General features: G+C 40.8%; 1 protein-coding gene and 1 non-coding gene across 8 annotated transcripts in view; both read right to left on the reverse strand.

Moving 5' to 3' along the window:
* PDSS1 (decaprenyl diphosphate synthase subunit 1) overlaps positions 1-23,793 on the reverse strand; it is a 47,876-nt gene that overhangs the window by 22,192 nt on the left and 1,891 nt on the right. For all 7 annotated transcript variants that reach the window (XR_008665244.1, XR_008665245.1, XM_055331357.1 and 4 more), the window contains exons 2-4: positions 19,082-19,146; positions 18,535-18,655; positions 15,800-15,930 (exon numbers count right to left, since the gene is read on the reverse strand). Coding sequence is in view for 5 of the 7 variants with exons in the window: in XM_055331357.1 (XP_055187332.1) it covers positions 15,800-15,930; positions 18,535-18,655; positions 19,082-19,146 (317 nt within the window). In the remaining 2 variants the exon portion in view is untranslated. The remainder of the gene's footprint in view (positions 1-15,799; positions 15,931-18,534; positions 18,656-19,081; positions 19,147-23,793) is intronic.
* Positions 11,601-11,704, reverse strand: LOC129514356 (U6 spliceosomal RNA). The gene has a single exon (XR_008665417.1). It is a non-coding gene; the product is annotated as a U6 spliceosomal RNA (small nuclear RNA).

The following is a 23,793-nucleotide window of genomic DNA, read 5'->3' on the forward strand; positions in this document are numbered from 1 at the left end:
TTGCAAAGTGCTGTCTATTATTTATTAAACTGTCATAATCTTAAGAGTCCTAAATCCTTCCAGATCACACCACGCTCTTCAGAGGTGGGAGAAGTAAAGCAACAGAAGGTAAGGATGAATTCTGATATCCTGACCATAATCGAGATAAATGCCCTGAAGGCTTCTAGGAGCTTCTTTTGAAGCCCTCAGTGAGACCCTCACAGACCTCACAGCAGGAGGCTTTGACCTCAAATATTTTACAGGTAAATGTATTGGACCTTATCTTACTTGAGTTCAAATGCACAGAAAAATGTAGCCATTTATGGGTGTTTCATAATAAAGGCTATCTTTTAGGATATTTTTCTCCACAGTGTTTTGGTCTAATTTACACTTTCTGATGGTGAGTAGCAGAACTTATCTTTAAATACCACTGTGAGGGCCCCTAGTCTTTCTCATGCTCTCGTAAGCAGGGTCTGACCTCCACTAGCACAAACTATGTCAGTGCACAGGGGTTCCTGCCGGGAAGTTGCAGGGAAATGGCAGTGCTTATTGAGAACTGGAGTTTTTGTGATTTGAGGATATTAGAACAAAGATTTCTTAAAATATTTTGAAATCTTATAGACTGGATGTACACAGAAAGGCCATTTTACATGGCTAAATTACTGACTGATGCAATTAGGATTCTTGCTTAGAATGTTATTTGGCATTGCGACACCCCCCTACATATGAGAAACGTATTTTAGATGTTTTCTAATGGTATCTGATGTCCTTCTTCGTACAACTAAGCTTTAATGTGTGTTGGCTAATGTCTGGAAAACACTGCCACACTCTTCCACAGCACAGTGTAAAGGCTAGAACTAAAATTTACTTATTACAGAAAACTCTCACACTGTCTTTAAGATGAAATCTCCAAAGAGCCAAACTGAGTCATGCCTTCAAAAAGCTGGGCACCATTTCCACTTCCTACTGGAAAATAGCTGACACACTTTCTCAGCTTCTAGGAGAGGTGCTAAGAAAAGTCAGACTGGCAAGACAGCATGAGAAAAAGGAGGCCCTTGGCTTGCAAGTTGGCTCTGTCCCTTGGACTTCACACACGCACGAGTATGTGATGATTCAGCAGCTCTGGGATGTTTGTTTTTTCCTCTTCTTTAGACTTACAACAAAATTTTTATAATAAAGTATTTGAAGCACAGAAGAATAAGGGGAACAATATGACACGCCCCACCCCCACATACTCTCTACCCAGCTTACATGTGATTGAAGCAAAATGCTTTTTTTCCTTATTCACACTCACACATATTGTTAAGTCTTTTTTTGTTTTTTAAGATTTTATTTGAGAGAGAGAGAGAGAGAGAGAGAGAGAGAGAGAGAGAGAGAGAGAGCGCACAGGGGTGGGGGAAGAGGGAGAGGAAGGGGAGAGAAGTAGACTCCCTACTGAGTGGGGAGCCTAACGACAATGTGGAGCTTGACCCCACAACCCTGAGATCATGACCTGAGTCGAAATCAAGAGTCGGATGCTTAACTGAGCATAATGTGAAGTCTTTTAACAAATTCCAAGTAAAACCCCCAGGGTGGGAAAATTGTCTCCAAACAGAAATTCAAACTTTGTTCATCAATTACTTTGGTTCAGAACAAATGTGAGAAGCAAATTTAAATAGAAAATGTGGCTTCCCTTTAGGATAAGAGACACAGGAGCTTTTATTTCCAAATCATTCTTTTTGTCTAACAATTCTAAAAATAAGTGTTTCACTTTGCTTGCTAGGACTTTGACAAACTTCGTGTTTCTTAAACATATATCCCTTGTCTACCTTGTCAGAATCTGATGATGAGGCTTAGGAATCTGCACTGGAGAAAAGCACGGCAGGTGATTCTGAAGCACAAAGTTTGGGAAATGCTGTTCTTTCAAGCAGTGGTCTTCGATTCACCATGAGCCACAAATGGAAGCTTTCCTAGAGACAGGTTTTGGTACCAACTCAGACTTTCTGATTGATGGTTGCACTGTCTCTAAATCATGGGCAAATGAAACAGGAGGGCACTCTCCTATTCTAAACATGCCCTGAGGGACACCTGGGTGGTTCAGTGGTTGAGCGTCTGCCTTTGGCTCAGGTTGTGATCCCAGGATCCTGGGATGGAGTCCCATATCAGGCTCCCCCGTTTCTCCCTCTCTCTGTGTCTCTGCTTCTCTCTGTGCGTGTCTCTCATGAATAAATAAATAAAATCCTAAAAAAATAAACATGCCCTGAAACCTAGAGGGGTCAGTTCGAGGTCTTATGCTACTGACTCCCCAAGTCTCTTCACAGCCCAGGAGCAGAGCGGCTCACTTGCTCACCTGCATGATCTTGGAGAATGACTCTCTGCCCTCTTACACTCTGCGTCATTAGGAGTTTTCAAGGCTAAGACAGAGTACTTTATAGCTTTGGTCCTAAAGAAACTCACTACTTAAAATGCAAATAAAGTCCTTCTCCTTCTCCATCCAATGCTTCAGGATATAAACTGCATTTCCTAGTTGTTAGCTGATAAAAGTACATTCAAATACTCATTCTCCACCAAAGTCAGGAATTCAGGAGCAGTTCTAACACCAAAAGAAAGGAATTGATATCCAAGCACAGCAGCTCCTGATATTTTAGATATATCTCCAGACAGACCGGACGCCTACAAAGCTGCATCACAGATGGTGCAAGGGTTCATGCTACTGTTCTTGCCACTGAAGACTCACTGCAGAAGTTACGGATCTATGGGTATGTGGAGAGCAATCTGCCATCGTGAAGTCTAGACCTACAACTCAGCCAGGCTGGCTTTGCACACAGCTTTTTCCACAGAGCTGGTACTATACAATCAGCAAAGCTTTAGTTTTTTCTTCAAATTGGGCACAGTGAATGGAAGTGTGCTTGATTCCTTCCGTGATGACATCATCTTGGTGTGCTGGAAGAGGGTGCACGGGGTATGTTTATTAAGTCCTGCAGGCCTCTTGCTCTCACTGATGTCCTTATGCTTGAGCTTGACCTCACCAATAAAATCAATGGCCATCTGGTTGTCAAAATCTCCTCCACCTCAGTTGGTGTTCTTTGTTATAGACTCTACTTCAAGATCCCTTTTAAAAATTTTTTTCTGCTTTTTATTAATTCTTGTTAATAGTCCGTTTTATAACAACATATTCAACGCTTCTGAGCACCTTATACACTGCTGCTTTCATGTATTTGTCTTTTTAAAGGAGTATTTGAAAATGTCAAAAAAAAAATTCCCTGCCATATATAATTGAAAGCTGGCTTTAGGATGGAAAAAACAGGCACAAACTTTTAAACAGTTGGTATTTTTTCTAAACTGAAGAAACACTTTTTTGTAAAGCCTAGATCAAAGCCCCATTCAGAATCCTAACACCAGCAAGTCCGACTACAAACTCTTCAAGATACAACGGCACAACAACTTATAGTTACCTTCGTAAGCCAACAGACGCCTACACACTAATTAGTAACTTAAAAACCCTTATTAAAAATGAAAGGGAACTAAACGATGCCAACAGCTAACCCTGGTCTATGTAGGCAGGCTCCTGCTTTAAAGCCAGCTATAAGACTCCAGTCCCAATGCTTTGATTTGCTCAATCAGTTCTTATCGAGCCCCCATACATGTGTGTCATAATCAAGAAGAGGTTCTTGGGGAACGCCTCGGTGGCTCAGTGGTTGAGTGCCTGCCTTTGGCTCAGGGCATGATCCCGGGAACAAGTCTTGCATCCGGGTCCCCGCAGGGAGCCTGCTTCTCCCTCTGCCTATGTCTCTGCCTCTCTGTGTCTCTCATGAATAAATAAAATCTTTTTTTTTTTTAAAGAAGAGGTTCTTGGCCTCATGGAATTCAGTTTCCTAGATGATATAGAGAAATTACAAGCAATAACAATTGGGGTTTTCACGCTGACAAGTAGCAAGGTGGCTAGCCCAAGTCCCCTCCCTGCTCCATCCCTTCCAGACCATTCACCATCACTACGTAAGCTGACCTGCCCTGTGATAAGACACGCGCACAGGGAGAGAACAGCATTGCATGGCCTTACTAAACTGTAACATCATTCTCTCAAGTTGAGTCTATTCAATGCCTTGGAGGCTCCCAACTGTGTCAAGCTGTCCTTTAATATATGTTCTGCCACAGTGGGCAGGCCTGGCTATTTTAAAAAGAAAAGCACATTCACACATGTGCCTCTGATTACCCAAACAGATGATACTCAAATATAATTTCTTTTTAAACAAAACTTAGTAGTACGAAATTATTTATAAGGTCCAATAGTCATAATCTTGAAAGTTTTTAATCAAACATTTAATGTTTTTATTTGTAAATCAATAAATTATATATGTATATATATACACACACACTAAACGTTTAGACAATCAAGAGGACATCTGTAATGCAGAGGCACTAGAATGAAACTATGTACAGATGTGAATGTTTTGTCAATAGCATAGTCAATGCATAATATACCTTGAATATACAGTGTTTATAATCTCATTTTTCCTATCAACTCTCCTCAGAAAGATTCTTAGTTCAAGCTGATTATAAATCTCAATAAAGCTTTCCTGCACTTCTGAGGACCAGTCCTTGGCTAAGGTGCTAATTCCTGTGGCCATGTTTCCTACTTTCATATACATATATGGAGAAGTCATATGTATGTATGGTTTTGCCTTAAAGTTTAATATAATGTACTATTAGTAACTGGCACACAAATTTGCTATGTAAAATTATATTCCTCAGTTCTATTGTAAACTTACAGTCCCGTTAATTTTATTGTTCTTACCTGAGTACATATAATTGGTGTACATGAGAGGAAAATCTGGGACCTTAAATCAAAGTGGTTATTTTCACTACTTTGCTCAAGATTCCGATTTAAAGATAAGTCGAGGGATCCCTGGGTGGCGCAGCGGTTTGGCGCCTGCCTTTGGCCCAGGGCGCGATCCGGGAGACCCGGGATCGAATCCCACGTCGGGCTCCCGGTGCATGGAGCCTGCTTCTCCCTCTGCCTGTGTCTCTGCCTCTCTCTCTCTCTGTGACTATCATAACTAAATAAAAAAAAATTAAAAAAAAAATAAAGATAAGTCGAGATGTTAACGTATACAGTTTGGGAGATATTTCAGAATTCTATCCTTTTTTTCTTTTTAAAGATTTTATTTATTCATGAGAGACACACACAGAGAGAGGCAAAGACACAGGCAGAGGGAGAAGCAGGCTCCATGCAGGGAGCCTGATGTGGGACTCGATCCCAGGTCTCCAGGATCACACCCTGGGCTGAAGGCGGCACTAAACCGCTGAGCCACCCGGGCTGCCCTCAGAATTCTATCCTGACCCCATCTTTCTGGAAGGAAAATGGTGCATAATTTCTGGACAATTTAGCAAAGAAATTATGACATTCCCAGCTAGTTTAAAAACAATCCTTCTATTTACTAAATTTCTGAATTAGTCTGAGAACTCACCAGTTTCTAAAACTGGCCATAAGCAAAGGTCTGAAACTTAGGTAACTACCAGGGACTGTGCAATACAGCCTGAGAAGGCACTTCAAAGTGTCTCAGAACGGTTTTTCAATTTAGGGAAAATAACAGATTGCACCAAATCCTGAAATAAGGTGTGTAAAGGGCCAGGTATACAAGTTAGACCTGTAGGGCCATTCTGCTTTGTACTATGGGGCCTTAAACAAGTTTTGTTTTATGAGTAAATGATGGGTTTCTTCACTTCTCAAATGACACCATTACCATCTATTTCTTACTAAACCAAAAGAGTGGAGAATAAGTGCATTTTTACTCATGTACCACCAAATACATTTACCAATTTCTTTTTTATGTGGAAAGAGTACTTTAAGATGCCCTGAAAGAGCAGAGAAATTAAGGACTGGAAGGTTTAAAATTTAAATATTAAATCTTTTATATAAACACTCCCACCTGAAATAATTTAAATGTCCTACTTCTATATTTTAAATCAGATACTTCTCTAAGATGTAAGAAAGTTAAAATCATTTAAAATATGAGAGGTAGGGGTAAAGGATGAACTTAATTTTAATCCAGTTTACATTAAAACTTAAATATAAAATACAGACATAAGTGAAACTTTTCTAAAACCAAGTAAAATATTTACTATCCCCCCTCCCAAAGAAGGTAAATTAAACTACAGAGAAGAAATCTACATGTCTGAGACATTTTCTTGCTTTGAGAATTTAGAAAAATCTAAAATTTTAGGGTTATATGGGTTGAAATCCAGAATTCTACTTTTATACACCTGTCTACTAGGGGAAATAAGTTAGCACAATCATTTGAACTGGTTGTCTACATACTGGAAGGGCCTATTCCTTTTCTTTAGCTTCTTTGCACACATAAAGCATGCCACAAGATGTCCTGTTTTGCCATGAGCGATGTAACTGTTCTTAGGTTCACCTTGGGAAACCACACAGGGTTTAGTGATATTAAGGAGAAAACTAGAGGGGTGCCTGTGGCACAGCTGGTTGAGTGCCTGACTCGATTTCAGCTCAGGTCATGGGTCTTGGGGGTCATCAAATTGAGGCCCTAGTCGGGCCCCATGCTCAGGGGAGAGTCTGCTTGAGATTCTCTCTCTCTGCTCTTCTTCCCCTCTAAAAGAGAGGAGAAAACTAGATTCTACCTTTTTCTTCTTCATCTTGTTTCTTCCCACTCAAACTCTGACATTTTTTTTTTAACTTTTGTTTTGTAGTTTTGTTTTACTTTGTTTTGACTTCTTGGCGGCTATAAATGATGTTAATCAGGAGTTGATGGCTAAGAACAGTCCTCACTTTCTTGGGATTGAGAGACTTGTGTGATTTTATCATCATTTTGCACAGCACAGATTTTCTGGAATCATTCACTGTAGTTATTTTGTTTTTGTAACCCTCAGTTTCTTTCCCATTGTTAAACCTCTCATGGTTTGTCTCCCTCTCTGATTTCTTCCCATTCTGTTTTCCTCCCTTCCCCTATGATCCTCTGTTTTGTTTCTTAATATCCACATGCGTGAGATAATTCTTTCTCTGATTGCCTTATTTCACTCAGCATAATAACCTCCGATTCCATCCACATCAATGTAAATGGTAAGATTTCATCCTTTCTGATGGCTGAGTCACATTCCATTGTATATATACCACATCTTTATCTATTCCTCTGTCAGTGGACATCTGGATCTCTTTCCATAGTCTGGCTATTGTGGACATTGCTGCTATAAACACTAGGGGCCAGATGGCCCATCAGATCACTACTTTTGTATCTTTGTGGTAAATATCTAGTATGCATTGCTGGGTCATAGGGTAGCTCTATTTTTATCTTCTTAAGGAACCTCTATATCATCTTCCAGAGTGCCTGCACCAGCTTATATTCCCACCAAGAGCATAAAACTGCTTTCCCCTTGCTCTGCATCCTCACCAACATCTGTTGTTTCCTGACTTACTAATTTTAGCCATTCTGACCTGTGTGAGGTGGTATCTCATTATGGTTTTGATTTGAATTTCCCTGATGCTGAGTGATGCTGAGCATGTTTTCATGTGTCTATTGGTTATTTGTAGGTCTTTGGAGAAATGTCTGTTCATGTCTTTTGCCCATTTCTTGATTGGATTACTTGTTCTTTGGGTGTTGACTTTGATAAGTTCTTTATAGATCGTGGATACCAGCCCTTTATCTAAAAGACATTTGCAAGTATCTTCTCCCATCGGGTACCTACCCGATGGTTAGTTCTGTTGACTGTTTCTTTTGCTGTGCAAAAGCTTTTTGTCTTGATGAAGTCCCAGTAGGTCATTTCTGATTGTTTCCTTTGCCTTTGGAGACATGTCTAGTAAGTAGTTGCTGTAGCTGAGATCACAGATGTTGCTGCCTGTGACCTCCTTTAGGATTTTGGTGGATTCCTGTCTCACATTTAGGTCTTTCATCCATTTTGAGTCTATCTTTGTGTACGGTTTAAGAACATGGTCCAGTTTCACTCTTCTGTATGTGGCTGTCCAATTTTCCCAACACCTTTTGTTGAAGAGATTGTCTTTTTTTTCCATTGGATATTCTTTCCTGCTTTGTCAAGGATTAGTTGACAATGAATAAATAAAATCAAAAAAATTTATTTGAGAGAGAGAGCACGAGTAGGGTGAGGGGCAGAGGTAGAGGACTCCCCTCTGAGCAGGGAGCCCGATACAGGGATTGATCCCAGGATCCTGAGATCATGACCTGAACCAAAGGCTAACCAATTGAGCCACCCAGGTGCCTCATCGTTGGTATTTTGATAGGGACTGCACTGAATGTGTAGATTGATCTACATAGCAGGCATTTTATTTATTTATTTTTAAAGGTTTAGTTATTTATTCATGAGAGATAGAGAGAGAGAGAGAGAGTCAGAGACATAGGGAGAAGGAGAAGCAGGCTCCCTTTGGGGAGCCCAATGTGGGACTCAATTCCAGGAACCCAGGACCTGGAATCATGCCCTGAGCTGAAGGCAGATGCTCAACCACTGAGCCACCGAGGCGTCCTAGCATAGACATTTTAATAATATTTATTCTTCCAATCCATAAGCATGGAATATTTTTCCACTTCTTTGTGTCTTTCTCAATTTCTTTCTTAAGTGTTCTATAGTTTTTAGAGAACAGGTCCTTTACCTCTTTGGTTAGGTTTATTCCTAGGTATCATATGGTTTTTGGTATAATCATAAGTGGGATTGACTCCTTAATTTCTCTTTCTTCTGTCTCACTGTTAGTGTATTGAAATGCAACTGATTTCTGCATTGATTTTATATCCTGCCGTACTGCTGAATTCCTGTATGAGTTCTATCAATTTTGGGGTGGAGTCTTTTGGGTTTTCCAGATAAAGTATGATGTTATCTGTGAAGACTGAGAGCTTGATTCTTTGCTGATTTGGAAGCCTTTTATTTCTTTTTGTTATCTGATTGCTGAGGCTAAAACTTCTGGTACTATGTAGACATCCCCATCGTGTTCTTGACCTTGGGGAAAAGCTGTCTTTCCCCAATGAGAATGATATTCACTGTGGGCCTTTTGTAGATGGCTTTTATGATATTGAGATATGGTCCCTCCCTCCCTTGTACTGTGAAGAGTCTTGATCAAGAAAGGATGCTGCACTTTGTCAAATGCTTTTTCTGCATCTGTTAGGAGGATCCTGTGGTTCTTGTCCTTTCTTTTATTACTATAGTGTATCACATTGATTGATCTGCAGATGTCGAACCACCCTTGCAGCCCAGGCATAAATCCCACTTGGACATGGTGAATAATCCTTTTAATATACTGTTGAATCCTCCCAGCTGGCGTCTTGGTGAGAATTTTGGCATCATCAGGGATATTGGACGGTAATTCTCCTTTTGGGTGGGGTCTTGGTCTGGTTTTGGGATCAGGGTAATGCTGGCCTCACAGAGAGTGTTTGGAAGTTTCCTTTCCATTTCTATTTTTTGAAACAGCTTCAAAGAGTAGGTTAATTCTTCCTGGAATGTGTGGTAGAATTCTCCTGGGAAGCCGCCTGGTCCTGGACTCTTGTTTGCTGGGAGATATTTGACGACTGCTTCAATTTCCTTGCTGGTTATGGGTCTGTTCAGGTTTTCTGTTTCTCCCTATTTCAGTTTTGATAATCTTTAAGTTTCCAGGAATTCATTCACTTCTTCCAGATTGCCTTATTTGCTGGCATACAGTTGCTCATAATATGTCCTTAAAATTGTATTTCCTTGGTGTTGGTCATGATCTCTTCTGTTTTGTTCATGGTTTTATTAATTTGGGTCCTTTTGCATTTTTTTTTTGATATGTCTGGTTAGGGGTTTATCAATCTTCTTTTTTAAAAGATTTTATTTATTTATTCATGAGAGACCACAGAGAGAGGCAGAGACACAGGCAGAGGGAGAAGCAGGCTCCATACAGGTAGCCTGACATGGGACTTGATCCTGGGTCTCCAGGATCACGCCTTGGGCTGAAGGCAGCGCTAAACTGCTGAGCCACCTGGGCTGCCCTTATTAATTTATTCAAATAAGTTCCTAGTCTTGCTGTTCTGTTCTATTGTTCTTTTGGTTTCTATTTCATTGATTTCTGCTATAATCTTTAGTATTTCTTGTCTCCTGCTTGGTTTAGGCTTTATTTGCTGTTCTTTCTCAGCTCCTTTAGGTGTGTGGTTAGGTTGTATATTTGAGACTTTTGTTTCTTGGGAAAGGCTTGTATTGCTATGTACTTCCCTCACAGGACTTTGTTGCATCCCAAAGATTTTGAACAGTTGTGTTTTCATTTGTTTCCATGGATTTTTACTTACTTAATTTCCTGGTTGATTCATTCATTCTTTAGTATGATGCTCCTTAACCTCCAAGTATTTGAGTTCCTTCCAAATTTTCTCTTGTGATTGAGTTCCAGTTTCAAAGCACTGTGGTCTGAAAACATACAGGGAATAATCTTCTGGTACCAGTTGAGACCCTATTTGTGACCCAGTATGTGATGTATTCTGGAGAATGTCCCATGTGCACTTGAGAAGAATGTGTATTTGTTGTTTTGAGATGGAAAGATCTGTATGTATCTGTGAAGTCCATCGGGTCCAATGTGTCATTCAAAGCCCTTGATTCCTTCTTAATCTTCTGCCTAGATGATCTGTCCATTGCTGTGAGTGGGGTGTTAAAGTCCCTTTCTATTATTGTATTATTATAAATGTGTTTCCTTAATTTAATTATTGATTTTATATAAATGACTGCTCCCAAGTTAGGAGCATAAATATTTATAATTGTTAGATCTTTTTGTTGGATAGAACATTTAAATATGATATAGTGTCCCTCTTCATCCCTTACTACTTATTGCCTTTAGTTTAAAATCTAATTTGTTTGATATAAGGACGGTCACCCCTGCTTTCTTTAGGTCCATTTGCATGAATAATGGTTCTCCTCACTTTCGATCTGGAGGTGTCTTTGGGTTTAAAATGAGTCTCTTACAGACAGCATATCAATAGGTGTTGCTTTTTTTTTTTTTAAGATTTTATTTATTTATTCATGAGAGACACACAGAGAGAGAGACACACAGGCAGAGGAAGAAGCAGGCTCCATGCAGGGAGCCCGATGTGGGACTCGATCCTGGGACTCCAGAATCACACCCTGCGCTGAAGGCAGGTGCTAAACCGCTGAGCCACCCAGGGATCCCCAATGGGTGTTGCTTTTTACCCAATCTGATACTCTGTGTCTTTTGATTGGAGCATTTGGCCCATTTACATTTAGATTAACTACTGAATGATATGAATGTACTGCGATTGTATTACCTGTAAAGTCATCTGTATATTGTCTTTGTTCCTTTCTGGTCTGTGTTGCTTTTAGGCTCTTTCTTCACTTACAGGATCCCTTTAATGTTTCTTGCAGGGCTAGTTTTGTGATCACAAATTCTTTTAGTTTCTTTTTGTCCTGGAAGCTGTTTATTTCTCCCTCCATTCTCTATAAAAGTCTTGCCAGATAAAGTATTTTTGGCTACATGTTTCTCTCATTTAGCACCCTGAATATATCATGCTACTCCTTTCTGGCCTGCCCGGTCTCTGTGGATAGAGGTCTGCTGCCAGTCTAATATTTCTACCCTTGTAGATTAAGGACCTTGTCTTGAGCTGCTTTCAGGATTTTCTCTTTATCTTTAAAATTTGCAAGCTTCACTATTTTTTGTCAGTGTTAAAAATATGGAATGCTTCAGAAATTTGAATATCATCCTTGCACAGGGGTCATGCTAATCTTCCCTGTATCATTCCAATTTTAGTGTATTTGCTGAAGTGAGCACTCACAGGCATTTTCTCTTCATCTTTATCTTCAGGAAGCCAATTCTCAAAAAGGGCCCAACATCTGTTACAAGGAAGAGGATGTCTCATTTCATTGCATGAGGTACACAAATAGCCAAGTAAGGAAATTTCAGGGTCTTCTTCAAACGCATCTGTATCACTCTCCCCTGCTTGACTCAGTTATGTGATGTACCTCATAATCTTCATCTGACAGTTCTTATCCATCTTCATTGAGGCTACAATCTTCTGAATGGAGAGATTCAACTTCAAAATCCACACTAAATTGACCTGAAACTGAATGCTGATCCAACAGACGGGTTAGGGCTGCCCCTTGGGCTTAGGTTCTTGCTCCATTTTCCTTCCAGCTGCACGGGGCACAGAAGGAGTCCAACTGGTCAAGGTAAGCCTGATGCATGCCCCCTGTTGCCCTTAAGATCCATTTCAGTAATGAATACAGACATAAAAAGGGCCATCTTCTAGGTTAAAAGCAAAAACCTCTCTTTTGGCATCAACTTTCCTGCCTCTCCCATAAATCACTATCATAGTGGCTGGTTCAGTGATTCAGAACACACACAGAAACCAGGAATGGCTCCTGAATTGTGAATGGCCTGATCTTAAGAATCATTTAAGTAAGATGCTGCCGTATGGACTATTTTGTTATAGTTTTCCCAGGGTAGGCTTTTGCAATTTCCTTTGTCTGTATTAGAATAATAAAAGTTACCTCCTCTGCATTTAAGATTTTATCACACTTGGACCTTTGATATCATAACTAATATGAAAATGGCACCTTATAAGCTGTACCATCTAACCAATGTCTGGCTTTGTAAACTGGACCAGTGGAATTCAGTGCCACCTGGCCGTTGGCAAAATCAAGAGCAATAAAATGTGAGCAGTGCTGTTATTCCAATCACAGGCACTGATATCCACTTCTAGTGCTGGAAGACTTCCATACAGGAATGGATGGTACTGAGATTGGTGACAAGAGTAGGTCGGTCCCTTCAATGAGGTTGCTGAGCAGGGAGCTTGGCTTGTTTGAGAAAGATCAGAAACTACAGCTGTGCTATGTTCAGTGAGTAGAGGACTTTTATAGAAATCTATTTACTCTAAAGCTCATTTTTGATCCAGATTCTTTGATAAAATAAGTCCTGACCTATAGTTAGTTTGCTGAACTTCAGTGCAGACTAGGTTCTCTGGGAGGCAGACTCTGAAGTTTAAAGTACAAGACGTCTGTCTCAGGAGTGCCCCTGGGATCAAAAGCCGTGGGAGAGAGAGGATGAAACAGGACTGGGTAGAGGGAGAAGTTTCTATAATGCAGGCCCATCTGTGGTGTGTCCTGGAGCCACGATGCCCCTTCCTCTCTTAGGCCTTGGATGTGGGCTGGCGCTGGTGCAAGGATTTGCTGCATGGACGCAATCCTTGAAGAGGCTGAGAACTCAAGATTCTCTGCCAACAAGACCTGGTCCAGCCCTGAGTCCTTCATTGCAGGAAGATCTACATGACACACCTTAGAACCACTACAGCTGTGTTCTGGACCTTTCAAATCTGAGTCTTTTTGTTTGTGTGTTCCTATTTTATCTGCCCAGATACTGTGCTATCAGGACACTGACAGCAAATATAAAGATTGAGTCTTAGGCTCTTTGGGGCCATGTTACCTTTTGAGGATATATTATGAACTTCTGATAACCTTCCCCAGAAAAATGCAAATACACAAAAAATTCTGCATGCAATTCTAAGGGACTCACAGATCCCCATGAGACTCCCCATGAACTTCAGGTTAAGAAGTCCTAGTAATCTGACAAGGAATGTTTAATGGACCACTGAAAAGCTTAGTAAAGGAAAAGGAAAATCAATAAAACGTAGTTTTCCCCCCTCGCAATTTCTTAGGTGTCTATTCTATTTGGTTTTCCAAAATTCCCTCTAGGATTCTTATTTACCTATATAACACACATTTCACAAATGAGAAGATGATGTCTGATAAGTCGCATAGAAGCCATTAAACTTTGTCAAATGATAAAGCAGGGCTCTCTCAATTCTGCTGTTACCAACAAGCCAGTAAAGGAATTTCTGGAATGGGTGCTGGTGCCCCTGTGCCTGGAGGATGCCTCCAGTGGCACCAGCTAGAAATAGAAGCTCTGTGAGGTCCCACCCCTCATCTATGGCTACCTTTAGTCCTTACTGTTCTAAGTCTTTCTCAGGAATCGAACCCGGAAATGGCCCAGGTCTCCCGTCCTGCCACCGTGTCCCTCCCTTCTCGCATTAAGAGGCACAGACAGAGGTGCCAGCTTAGATATTTAGCCAATTAAGAGCCTGATTCAAAAGGGCTCTTAGGAAGCAAGTATCCTTAAGAAGCGGGGGCTTGGAGAGTGTAGCCAGACCCTGCCTCTGCACTGTGCCTCTGGTGAGCCCTGCTCCCATCACTTATGGGGGATTGAGGTCACGGCTAAAATATCCCAGAAAGGGCAGTGTGCGACTTACTTTTTATTTTATTCAAGTAAACTCGACCCTCACCATGGGGCTTGAACTCACAACCTCGAAATCAAGAGTCTAACGCTCTACTAAGCCAGTCAGGCGCTCCTAAACTTACTTTGTAACCTAGCACTGCCTTTGTTGTGTTACATTCTCCCATGTTTTCTGCAACCAACGGTTTATACAGTTTCAGCAAGGCAAACTGAAAACACTTCCAACCATGGGGATGACAAGCGAAGAGGATATAAAGCTATACAGGATATATCCTTCCCATGGTACCTCTGAGGGTAATGAACTGTATTACACATTAATCTGAGAAATTATAAATATGTACTCTTTCTAGACAAGTGGTTTTCAACCAGGGATGATTTTGCCCCCTCCCCCCCACCCCTGGGAACATTTGGCAATGTCTGGAGACATTTTTGGTTGTCATCAACTTGGCCAAGGAGGGGGCCACTGGCATCTTATGGATAGAGGCCAGAGATGCTGCTACCATCTATAACACACAGCCTCCATGCAAAGAATTATCTGGCCCCAAATGTCAAGGCTGAGAAACCCTGCTCTAGATGGTGTGAGATATATTTCAAATTTGGCTCATTTGTGCTGCTCTGCCTTCCGGGTGAAGTGCAAATGGTCCTGAGGGTGGTCCACTGCCAGAGATTTCACTGCCTCACTTCACTATGAGCACCTGGGCAGTCTTGGGGGGTGGGGGGCTGTAGTGGGAGGCACCCTGAGGTGATGCAATGTGCTGGAGCAGCAGGGAACAAAAGGCTGCAGTGGGCTGAGGGCAGCAGTTGCCAAGAGGCAACCCCTGACACTCCCTGAGGCATTCCTTAAAGTGTGCTCTGCTGGGAAGAGGGACTAGAATACAAATGTTCAACATGAGGGAAGTGAATGAATATATGATGGGTGCTGGGACTTCCCTCAGCAGATCACATGATATAAAAATAACAACTATGAAGACACACTCTAGTGACATGGTCAAGAGTGAAAAAAGGGGGAATACACAAAGCAAAGCACAGGATTACACACATGTACCGAATGAATAAAAGTGCAGAGGGGAGGAGGGAGGAGCAGAGGTAGCTGCCTGGGGTAAGGGACCAATCCTTTTAAGATTTCCTTTAATGAGGTAGGCTTTAATATTTAAACATTATATATATATTCAAAACATAAAAGTTGAGGACCACTAGCATTCTTTTGCCAAGATTTTTCTTTGGCAAATTTCCGACGGTCACAGGAAGGCAGGCCCACAGGGCGTGTAGTGCCCAGACTCACAGCACAGGCACATAGCTCATGACTTGATCATGATTAACCTTTGGACTAACTGCCCCATGTCTATGATGATTACATGTATGCACACACCTTGCTATTCTTTACTTCTGAGTGAAGAAATCCAATTTGGCTTTTAAAATTCTTTTCAAAATAGTTCCTTAGAGCTAAAGTTGTTCTTTTAGGACATTAAAAAGTGTGGCAAGGGAAGATGCCCAGGCCAGGTGACTGGTTCTCAAAATCAGAAACAAAGTGGATTCTAAGATAAACGCTATCTCTCCATCAGGGAACTAAATGGCAACCGTGAGTAGGAAGATTTGCCAAATATAAAAACGACTGAGGAGTGAAAGTAAAGAACTCACCGGGAGTTACTGTGATGAATATTACATGCCCGGGCCATTAGCACCACAATAATTGGTCGAAAGGCTTTTCCTTTACCATCAAAGTAGTATTCAGACATTTCCTTAAGTTCGGTTGTAGATATGAGTAGTTCCTGAAATGAAGTTTCTCTGTGTCAATGTGGCATCATGATAGCACATTAAAGGCAACAGGATTTCTATGACAAAACTTTGATTTGATCTCAGTGTACTCACTGTATCATTTCACTTGAGAAATTCAACACTCAATTGGAAGAGGTTCCAACATTGTAAGGCCACAAACCTGGCTGGCTGCGCTGCAGCTGGGCCACAAGTGATGCTTGGCCTGCCCAGAGTGGCTACAGGGCCATCGCAAGCAGTGCCGCCTGTCCCCAAAGACTCCAACAGGGGAGGAGGAGGAAAGGTGGCCTGGGGACCAAAAAGGAACAGGCTGGGAGCAGCTTGGAAGGTGGAGGAAGGGAGAGGACAAAGATGGGAAGTGTGGGAGCCAATGAAGCAGGAGTTGAGGGGGTGTCTGGGGTATGGAGGCAAAGCTGTATATGAGGGACAGGAAGATAAGCTGGCGGCTGGAAGAAGCCAGGATCAGTCAGCCTGGCTCAGCCAGACGTCAAAAATTCACAGAGGAAGTTTGCCTGATTGTGAGCTTAGAACTGAGCTGGGGAGATAAATTTTTTAACAATATGGAATGTTCAGACTGGCAACCTGAGCAATGACATAATTAAATGAAATGTAATAAATTAGATGCAGCAAAAGTTCAGAGAAGGGAGAAATCAGAGTGGGCTAGAAAACCAAATATTTAATGGAGGATAAAAGCTTTGATCTGTAATTAAAGAATAAGTAGGATTTTGATTCATGAAGAGGAGGGAGAGTCTTCGAGGTGATGGACTTATGTCTGTTGTACCTGCCTCTCCAGAACTTCCTAAAACGAATCACAGCTTATGTCCCCAAAGCAATGGGAGCTAAGAATAGACCTGAGGACCCTCAGCCAGGCTCAGGGGAACATGGTACAGTGGGCTTGTCTTTTAATTCGCCAAAATATCGACTTCAGAGCCAGGCACAATAATAAATGCAGAGGTTACAAAGAAAAATAAGACAGCTCCTCCCCAATGCCTTTGAGGAGCTGTCTAGATGGGGAGAAATAAAACACTAATTGCAATACACAGTATGAGGGGTGCTGTCCTGGAGATAAGTGCAGCTCCTCTGGGAGCAAGAAGGGGATGCCACTGGTTAAGGATGCTTACTGGGGGAGCAACAGTGACAGGGCCACAGAATTGGGTGTGGCTTGACCTAGACCATGGGGACTGAAGGCTAGAGACCGGTGAGGATGTGGAAGGGCGAGAGGAGCAATTCTAGGATCCTGCCCAGGTTGCTGGGCGCTACCTTGAATGAGTAGGAAAAGAAAAAAAACGATTAGGAGGGGAACGTAGAGTTTCAGATCCGTTAAGTTTGAGACAGTCATAGACACTCCGTGGAACTGCCCAGTGACAGTTAGATGTGTGGTTTTGAGAGAGACAATTTAATGAGGAACAGGCATATTATTTGGGAATCATTAAGTACAGGAACAGGTAAACTGAGGACACAGAAGTGGGAACAAACAGAACCCAAAGAAATGGCAGGATGATCAAAAAAGGGTGGGGAGGGGACAGAGAGGAAGGAAACCAGGAAGCAGCCTGAAGGATGGCCTGAGACTTCGGAGACGGAGAAAAGTACAGAAACCAAGGAAAAGTGTTCTACACAGTGGGGAGTGGTCGACAGTGTCCGGTGTTCGACAACAACATCAACCAAGATAAAAACCAAAAGTGTCCACTGGATTTAGCAGAGCACACTATGGAAGCCAAGGGCTGGCAAAGCAGTTTCAGAGGAGAGGCTGGGAGGAAGGCACAGCGTGACGGTGGAGGAAACATGAAGGGGTGAAATAAAGAGGCAGAGAACACGGGAAGGGAAGGGACGGTCCTGTAAAGGGTGAACACAAATGAACTGGAGCACCGACAGTGGATGGGAGACACGCCAGGAGGGAGAGCTTGTGGAAAAAGGGGAGCGGACAGGCAGGGGTGGGAGTTGTTCTTACGGCACTGACATCGAGGAGGCACAGGGCACGGGACAGAGCTGGAGGGAAGGGACGCCTGGAAAGGAGGGAACTGTTTATATCACCAGGGAGGGAGGAAAGGAGAGCAGCCCGCAGCTGGGCATGGATGGGAGCATAGATGGTGACACAGCCAGTGCCCAGGGAGAACCTCCTCAACGTGTTGCCTAGCTCGTTCAAATAAGCAATGGCGCTGCTGGGAGAACAGGAGAGTGGAGTGGGGGTTTGAGGAGGAGAGTAGACGAGGGGCATGTGAACATTTCTGGGCAGCATCTAAGAATCCACGAAAAGTTTTGGGGAAAAAAAGCAGTTAATGGAGAAAGCCTGATTTGGGGCAGCCTGGCACTGATCTTTAGCGCCTCACTATGCAGGGAGCAGGGGAAGGAATAGGAGAGGGCAAGTATGTGCCACCTGTACGTTTTCTTCAGTTCCCCAACTCTGCAATAACCTCATTCTGGATGGGAATGTGCACTGCATCCTCCACCCTGCCCATCTCCTTGTCATTCAGGAAACACCGGAGACTGGACACTCATGAATCAAGTTTGCAACATCATTGGATGTTATCTGAAAAGCTGCACTGTCTGTCACGATTCTAAGAAATCAGCGTTACTTCACAGCACCATCAGAACTCTCTCACCTTTCTAATGTCCTCATACAGACCGTTCAAGTCTCTCCAACCAAGTTTGAAAGGATCGGTGTATTTCTCGCCACTCTGTGTTTTACTACAACAGCACACTGCTGACGTTGTGTGGTGGAACCTGGGACAAGCAAAAATGCACACAATGTTAAGACTGAGTGCCGTTTATTTAAGTGATATAATTTGGATTTTAAGTAAGAATTATATACACATCTACTTGCTGGAGATTAAGCGCGCATCCAAAATGGTTATACTTTAGAAATACACACAGAATTTTGCTCTTGCTAGACAATAGATCAATAGTTCATTTTTATAGCCAAGACCTTTAGAACCCCCCAAATCAAAGACTAAATTAGTTTGTGTTCTGAGTTAAAATTTTATTATAGTCCCATTTTTTGAAAAGGCAGAGATAAAACAGAGCAGATATTATGGCCTTAGTTTACCAAAATATTCAATTTGTTGGACTAGCGTACCACAATTTAGGACAGAAATTTACTGGCAATATGGCTAATAATTTCAGCAGTTGTAACACAGATCATAAACTTACCATGACATACTATACCTATTTGGAAAAGCAGATGTTAGACTCTTCACAAGATTAAAATAGGACATCTATAAAATAAAAGTATTAAGGAACTTGTAAGAATATTCATGAAAAATTTGTTTATTATGCCAGATAAATAAAAACATTCATAATTCATAGACTTCATAACTATTCACATATAATATGAACTCATGATAAATTCATAATAAATATGATCTTTATCTTCTAGCTGTCCCTTTGTAGATAGATGCAAACTTTAAAAGATGATGATAAAAAATTTCCTTCTACAAAAACAGTATTTGGCATTATAGAACATAAGGAAAAAAATCCACATATATAATTTATCCTTTCTCCAAAGAAAACTAGTTTACATATTCCATCCAGCTTTCCAGACTTGAAAAGGCAGTTTTAAAACCATTCCCTTCCATTTAACTAAGATTGGTCAGAGAATAGTAAACATTACTGTTATTTACATTTTTTCATGTTCTTAAACCCAATGAAAACAAAGAGTAATCAAGCTCCCCCAAGCATCAGACCAGATAGTTAAAAGGAGAAAGATTTCAATGTTGAAGAATGAATTTACATTTATACATGAACACTACCTATTTTAAGTTACTGTTTCCAAACATACTTGGAAATGTTTCTTCTTGATCAGTAACATTAAACAACAAGCAAGCTCAGTAGCACTTGTTTGAGAATATTAAGAGATCAAGAACAGAAGTCTACTAAAAGATTCAGAGATGGTGACAACAGATATTGGTTCCAATGATTACTGAGTCCTACTACGGGCCAGGAAATGTGATGAGCACTGTGGACCCAAAGATACAGACCACCAATCTTAAGGGATAGAGGGACACAGTCATTTAAAAAATTACTAATTTACAGGGGTGCCTGGCTGGCTCAGTCAGTGGAGCATGCGACTCCTTACCTTGGGGGTTAAGAGTTCAAGCCTGACCTGGGACACAGAGGTTACTTAAAAAAACTTTACTGATTTCCTAACATAATGTGGTAAGGGCTCTGTATCTGAAGAAAGTATTTTGACAAAAAGGACAAACTTAGCACAAGAAAAATAGAATGAATCTTCTCTATTTGTGATAAAGTCTTACGACGTGCTTTTACACTATTTGACCCTACTTTTTTTTTATACTGCTGGCAAGCTTGCAGTTCAGAAAAGTCAAGTCTGAGAAACTGATATACAGATATGCTGACAATATATCAAAAGAAAAAAGCAAGGGGGTGCCTGGGTGGCTTAGCTGGTTGAGCGTTGGACTCTTGATTATGGCTCAGGTCATGATCTCAGTCAGGATCATGGGATAAAGCCCTGCATTGGGCTCCATGCTCAAAGCAGAGTCTGCTTGGGATTCTTTCCCTCTCCCTCTTCTCCTCTTGCTTGTGCAAGTACGGGCTCTCTCTTTCTCTAAGTAAATAAATAAAATATTTTAAAAAAATAAAACAAAAGAAAAAAGCATCTACAAAACCATATATATATGATCCCGCAAAAATTTTTTACAGACACCCATGCACAAATAAAATACACAGAGAATAGGGTTTAAAAGCATCTCAAGTAGGGTATTAAAATAGTTTTTTTTGTTTGTTTGTTTGTTTGTTTTACTAAATAGGATTGTGAGAATTTTTAATTTCTTTTTTGGTTTCTATTTTCTGATTTTTCTCTAAAGCAACACATATTGCCTTAGACATATTAAAAAAACAGTAAAGGCTGACTTTGCCAGGCAGGCCAGTGGCCAAGGAAGACTGGCTGAGTTCTAGTCCTTCTATCATAGCATTATATATTCACTAAATCAATAAGAACATTAATAATGTCCCAAGAAAACAACGTGATAATCCTCTCTTTTGATTTCACCATTATATGATATTTAACCTACTTCTTTCAGCCTTTGTGGGTAATTATTTCACATGAATTCAGTATTTCATTGTAATACTTAAAAGTTTAAGACTTTTAACCTCTAAACTGCAATGAAGAGCTAAAATTACACAGCTAAGGCAGTTCTACCCTATGACCCAGCAATTGCACTACTAGGCATTTAACCAAAGGATACAAAAATAGTGATCTGATGGGGCACATGCACTCCAATGTTTACAGCAGCAATGTTCACAATAGCCAAAACACGGAAAGAGCCCAGATGTCAATCGACAGATAAATGGGTAAAAATGTGCCCAGATGTCGACTGATGCATGGAAAATTAAATAAAATATATACATACACAGACAGAAACAATAAACTATTACTTAGCCATAAAAAGAATGAAATCTTGTCATTTGCATCAATGTGGATAAGTAGAATATATTATGCTAAGTGAAATAAATCAGTCAGAAAAGGACAAATGCCATATGATTTCACTCACATGTGAAATTTAAGAAACAAAACAGACGAATAAAGGGGAAAGGAAGGAAAAATAAAATAAGATAAAAACAGAGAGGGAGGCAAACCACAGGAAACATAGGAAAACCATAGGAAACAAACTGAGGGTTGCTGGAGGAATAGGGTAATTGGGTGAAGGGCATTAAGGAGGGCACTTGATGTAATGAGCACTGGGTGTTATATACGACAAACGAATCACAAAATTCTACCTCTGAAACTAATACACTATGTGTGAACTAAATTGAATTTAAATTAAAAAAATATTACACAGGTAATCAGTGTTCTTAACCATTACATAGAGTAACATTTGTTAAAAGCCTGGTCTTTGGAAGATGGATCTTGGTTTCCATCCCAACATTTCCTGGCCATATTACTTTGTGACATCTTTCTGGTAATACCTACTCTTTGAGAGAAACTGTGATTAATTCAGAGGTGTGTAAAGCTCTTAGCTCAGAGCCTAGCACATTGTATACATTTAATACAGTATCTACAGATCTACAGTATCTACACTCAGTTATTTTCTGCTTTAAGATGCAGCAATGTTTTCCGAAATAAGACTAGAGGCGCTCAGAAGAGCAGTGAAGCATTCCACGCCGACTGATGTGCTGCTACTGGCAGCAGAGACACTCATTTTCCTATTCCAATACTGTTCCTTTCCATCACATACTCTCTTCTGAAAGCCAACCTTTCCTCCCATGAATTTCCTTAAAAAAAAAAAAAAAATTTCTGAGTAAGAATCAAAAACAGATAAGCTGATAAGTGATTTGGCAGTAACAAATGCACACTGGTTTTTGTCCTATTACAGGATGTTAACACTACCAACGGTTAAGTTGGGAGAGTGTACACATATCAGGAAGCAGAGCTGTAACTAAGGAGCAGATGTGGATTTATTATTGTTGCCCTTTGTCCCTAAAGGCTAGCAGGCCCTAAAAGACTTGAACTAACCAAAGACACACACCTGTGGCAGACACCAGAAGGCTAATGTATTCATTTATAGTGAAAATACCAATGCCGATACATGAATTGGCAATATATGGCATTGGCATGATCAATGCAGTCCCACCCTGCGCTCATGAAAGCAGACATGGAAAACACTGAGCATTTTTCTCTCCAGGTAAGCATCCTTTCTGTGGCTGAGAAAGTTGCTCAGTGGGCACTTGATAAAAAAAAAAAAAGGGAGTGCCAGGACTATATCAAAATAAAAAGCGGGGTGCCTAGGTGGCTTAGTCGGTTATGAATCTGCCTTCAGCTCAGGTCATGATCTCAGGGTCCTGGGATCAAGCCCCATGTCAGGCTCCCTGCAAGGCAGGGAGTCTGCTTCTCCCTCTGCCTGATGCTCCCCCGCTTGTGTTCTCTGTCAAATAAACATATAAAATCTTAAAAAAAATAATAAAAAGCTTCTGCACAGCAAACAAAAAGACAACCTACTGAGTAGGAGAAGAAATTTACAAATCATATATATGATGAGGGGTTAGTATCCAAAATATATCAAGAACTCATACAACTCAACACCAAAAAAAAAAAAAGATAATCCAGTTAAAAGTGAGAAGACATGAACAGACATTTCTCCAAAGAAGACATCCAAATGGCCAAAAGACATATGAAAAGATGCTTAACATTAATAATCATCAGGGAAATGCAAATCAAAACCACAATGAAGTATCATGTCACACCTGTCAGAATGGCTAAAGTCAAAACCCAAGAAACAAGTGTTGAGGATGTGGAGAAAAAGAAACACTTGTGTACTGTTGGTGGGAATGCAAACTGATGCAGCCACTATGGAAAATAGTATAGTTTCCTCAAAAAATTAAACAGATTTACCATATGATCTGGTAATTCCACCACTAGGTATTTACCCAGAGAGTACAAAAACTACTAATTTGAGAAGATATACGCACCCCTAGGTTTACTGCAGCATTATTTACAATAACCAAAATACGGAAGCAAATCAAGTCTCCATTGAATGAAAATGTGATATATATACAATGGAATATTACTCAACCATTAAAAAGAATGAAATCTCGCCACTTGCAACAACATGGAGAGAGCCAGAGAATATAACGCTAACTGAAATAAGTCAGAGAAAGACAAATACCAAATGATTTCACTCACATGTGGAATTCATGAAACAAATGAACAAAGAAAAAAAAGAGACAAAAAAACAGGCTCTTACTCATAGAGAACAAATTGATGGTTACCAGAGAGGAAGTCAGTGAGGGATGGGTGAAATATGTGAAAAGGATCAAGAGTACACTTATGATAAGCACACAGTGTACAGAACTGTCAAATCACTACATTGCACACCTGAAACTAATACAAAACTGTGCATTAATTT

Source organism: Nyctereutes procyonoides, unplaced genomic scaffold (assembly GCF_905146905.1).
Source record: "Nyctereutes procyonoides isolate TBG_1078 unplaced genomic scaffold, NYPRO_anot_genome, whole genome shotgun sequence".
Taxonomy (NCBI): domain Eukaryota; kingdom Metazoa; phylum Chordata; class Mammalia; order Carnivora; family Canidae; genus Nyctereutes; species Nyctereutes procyonoides.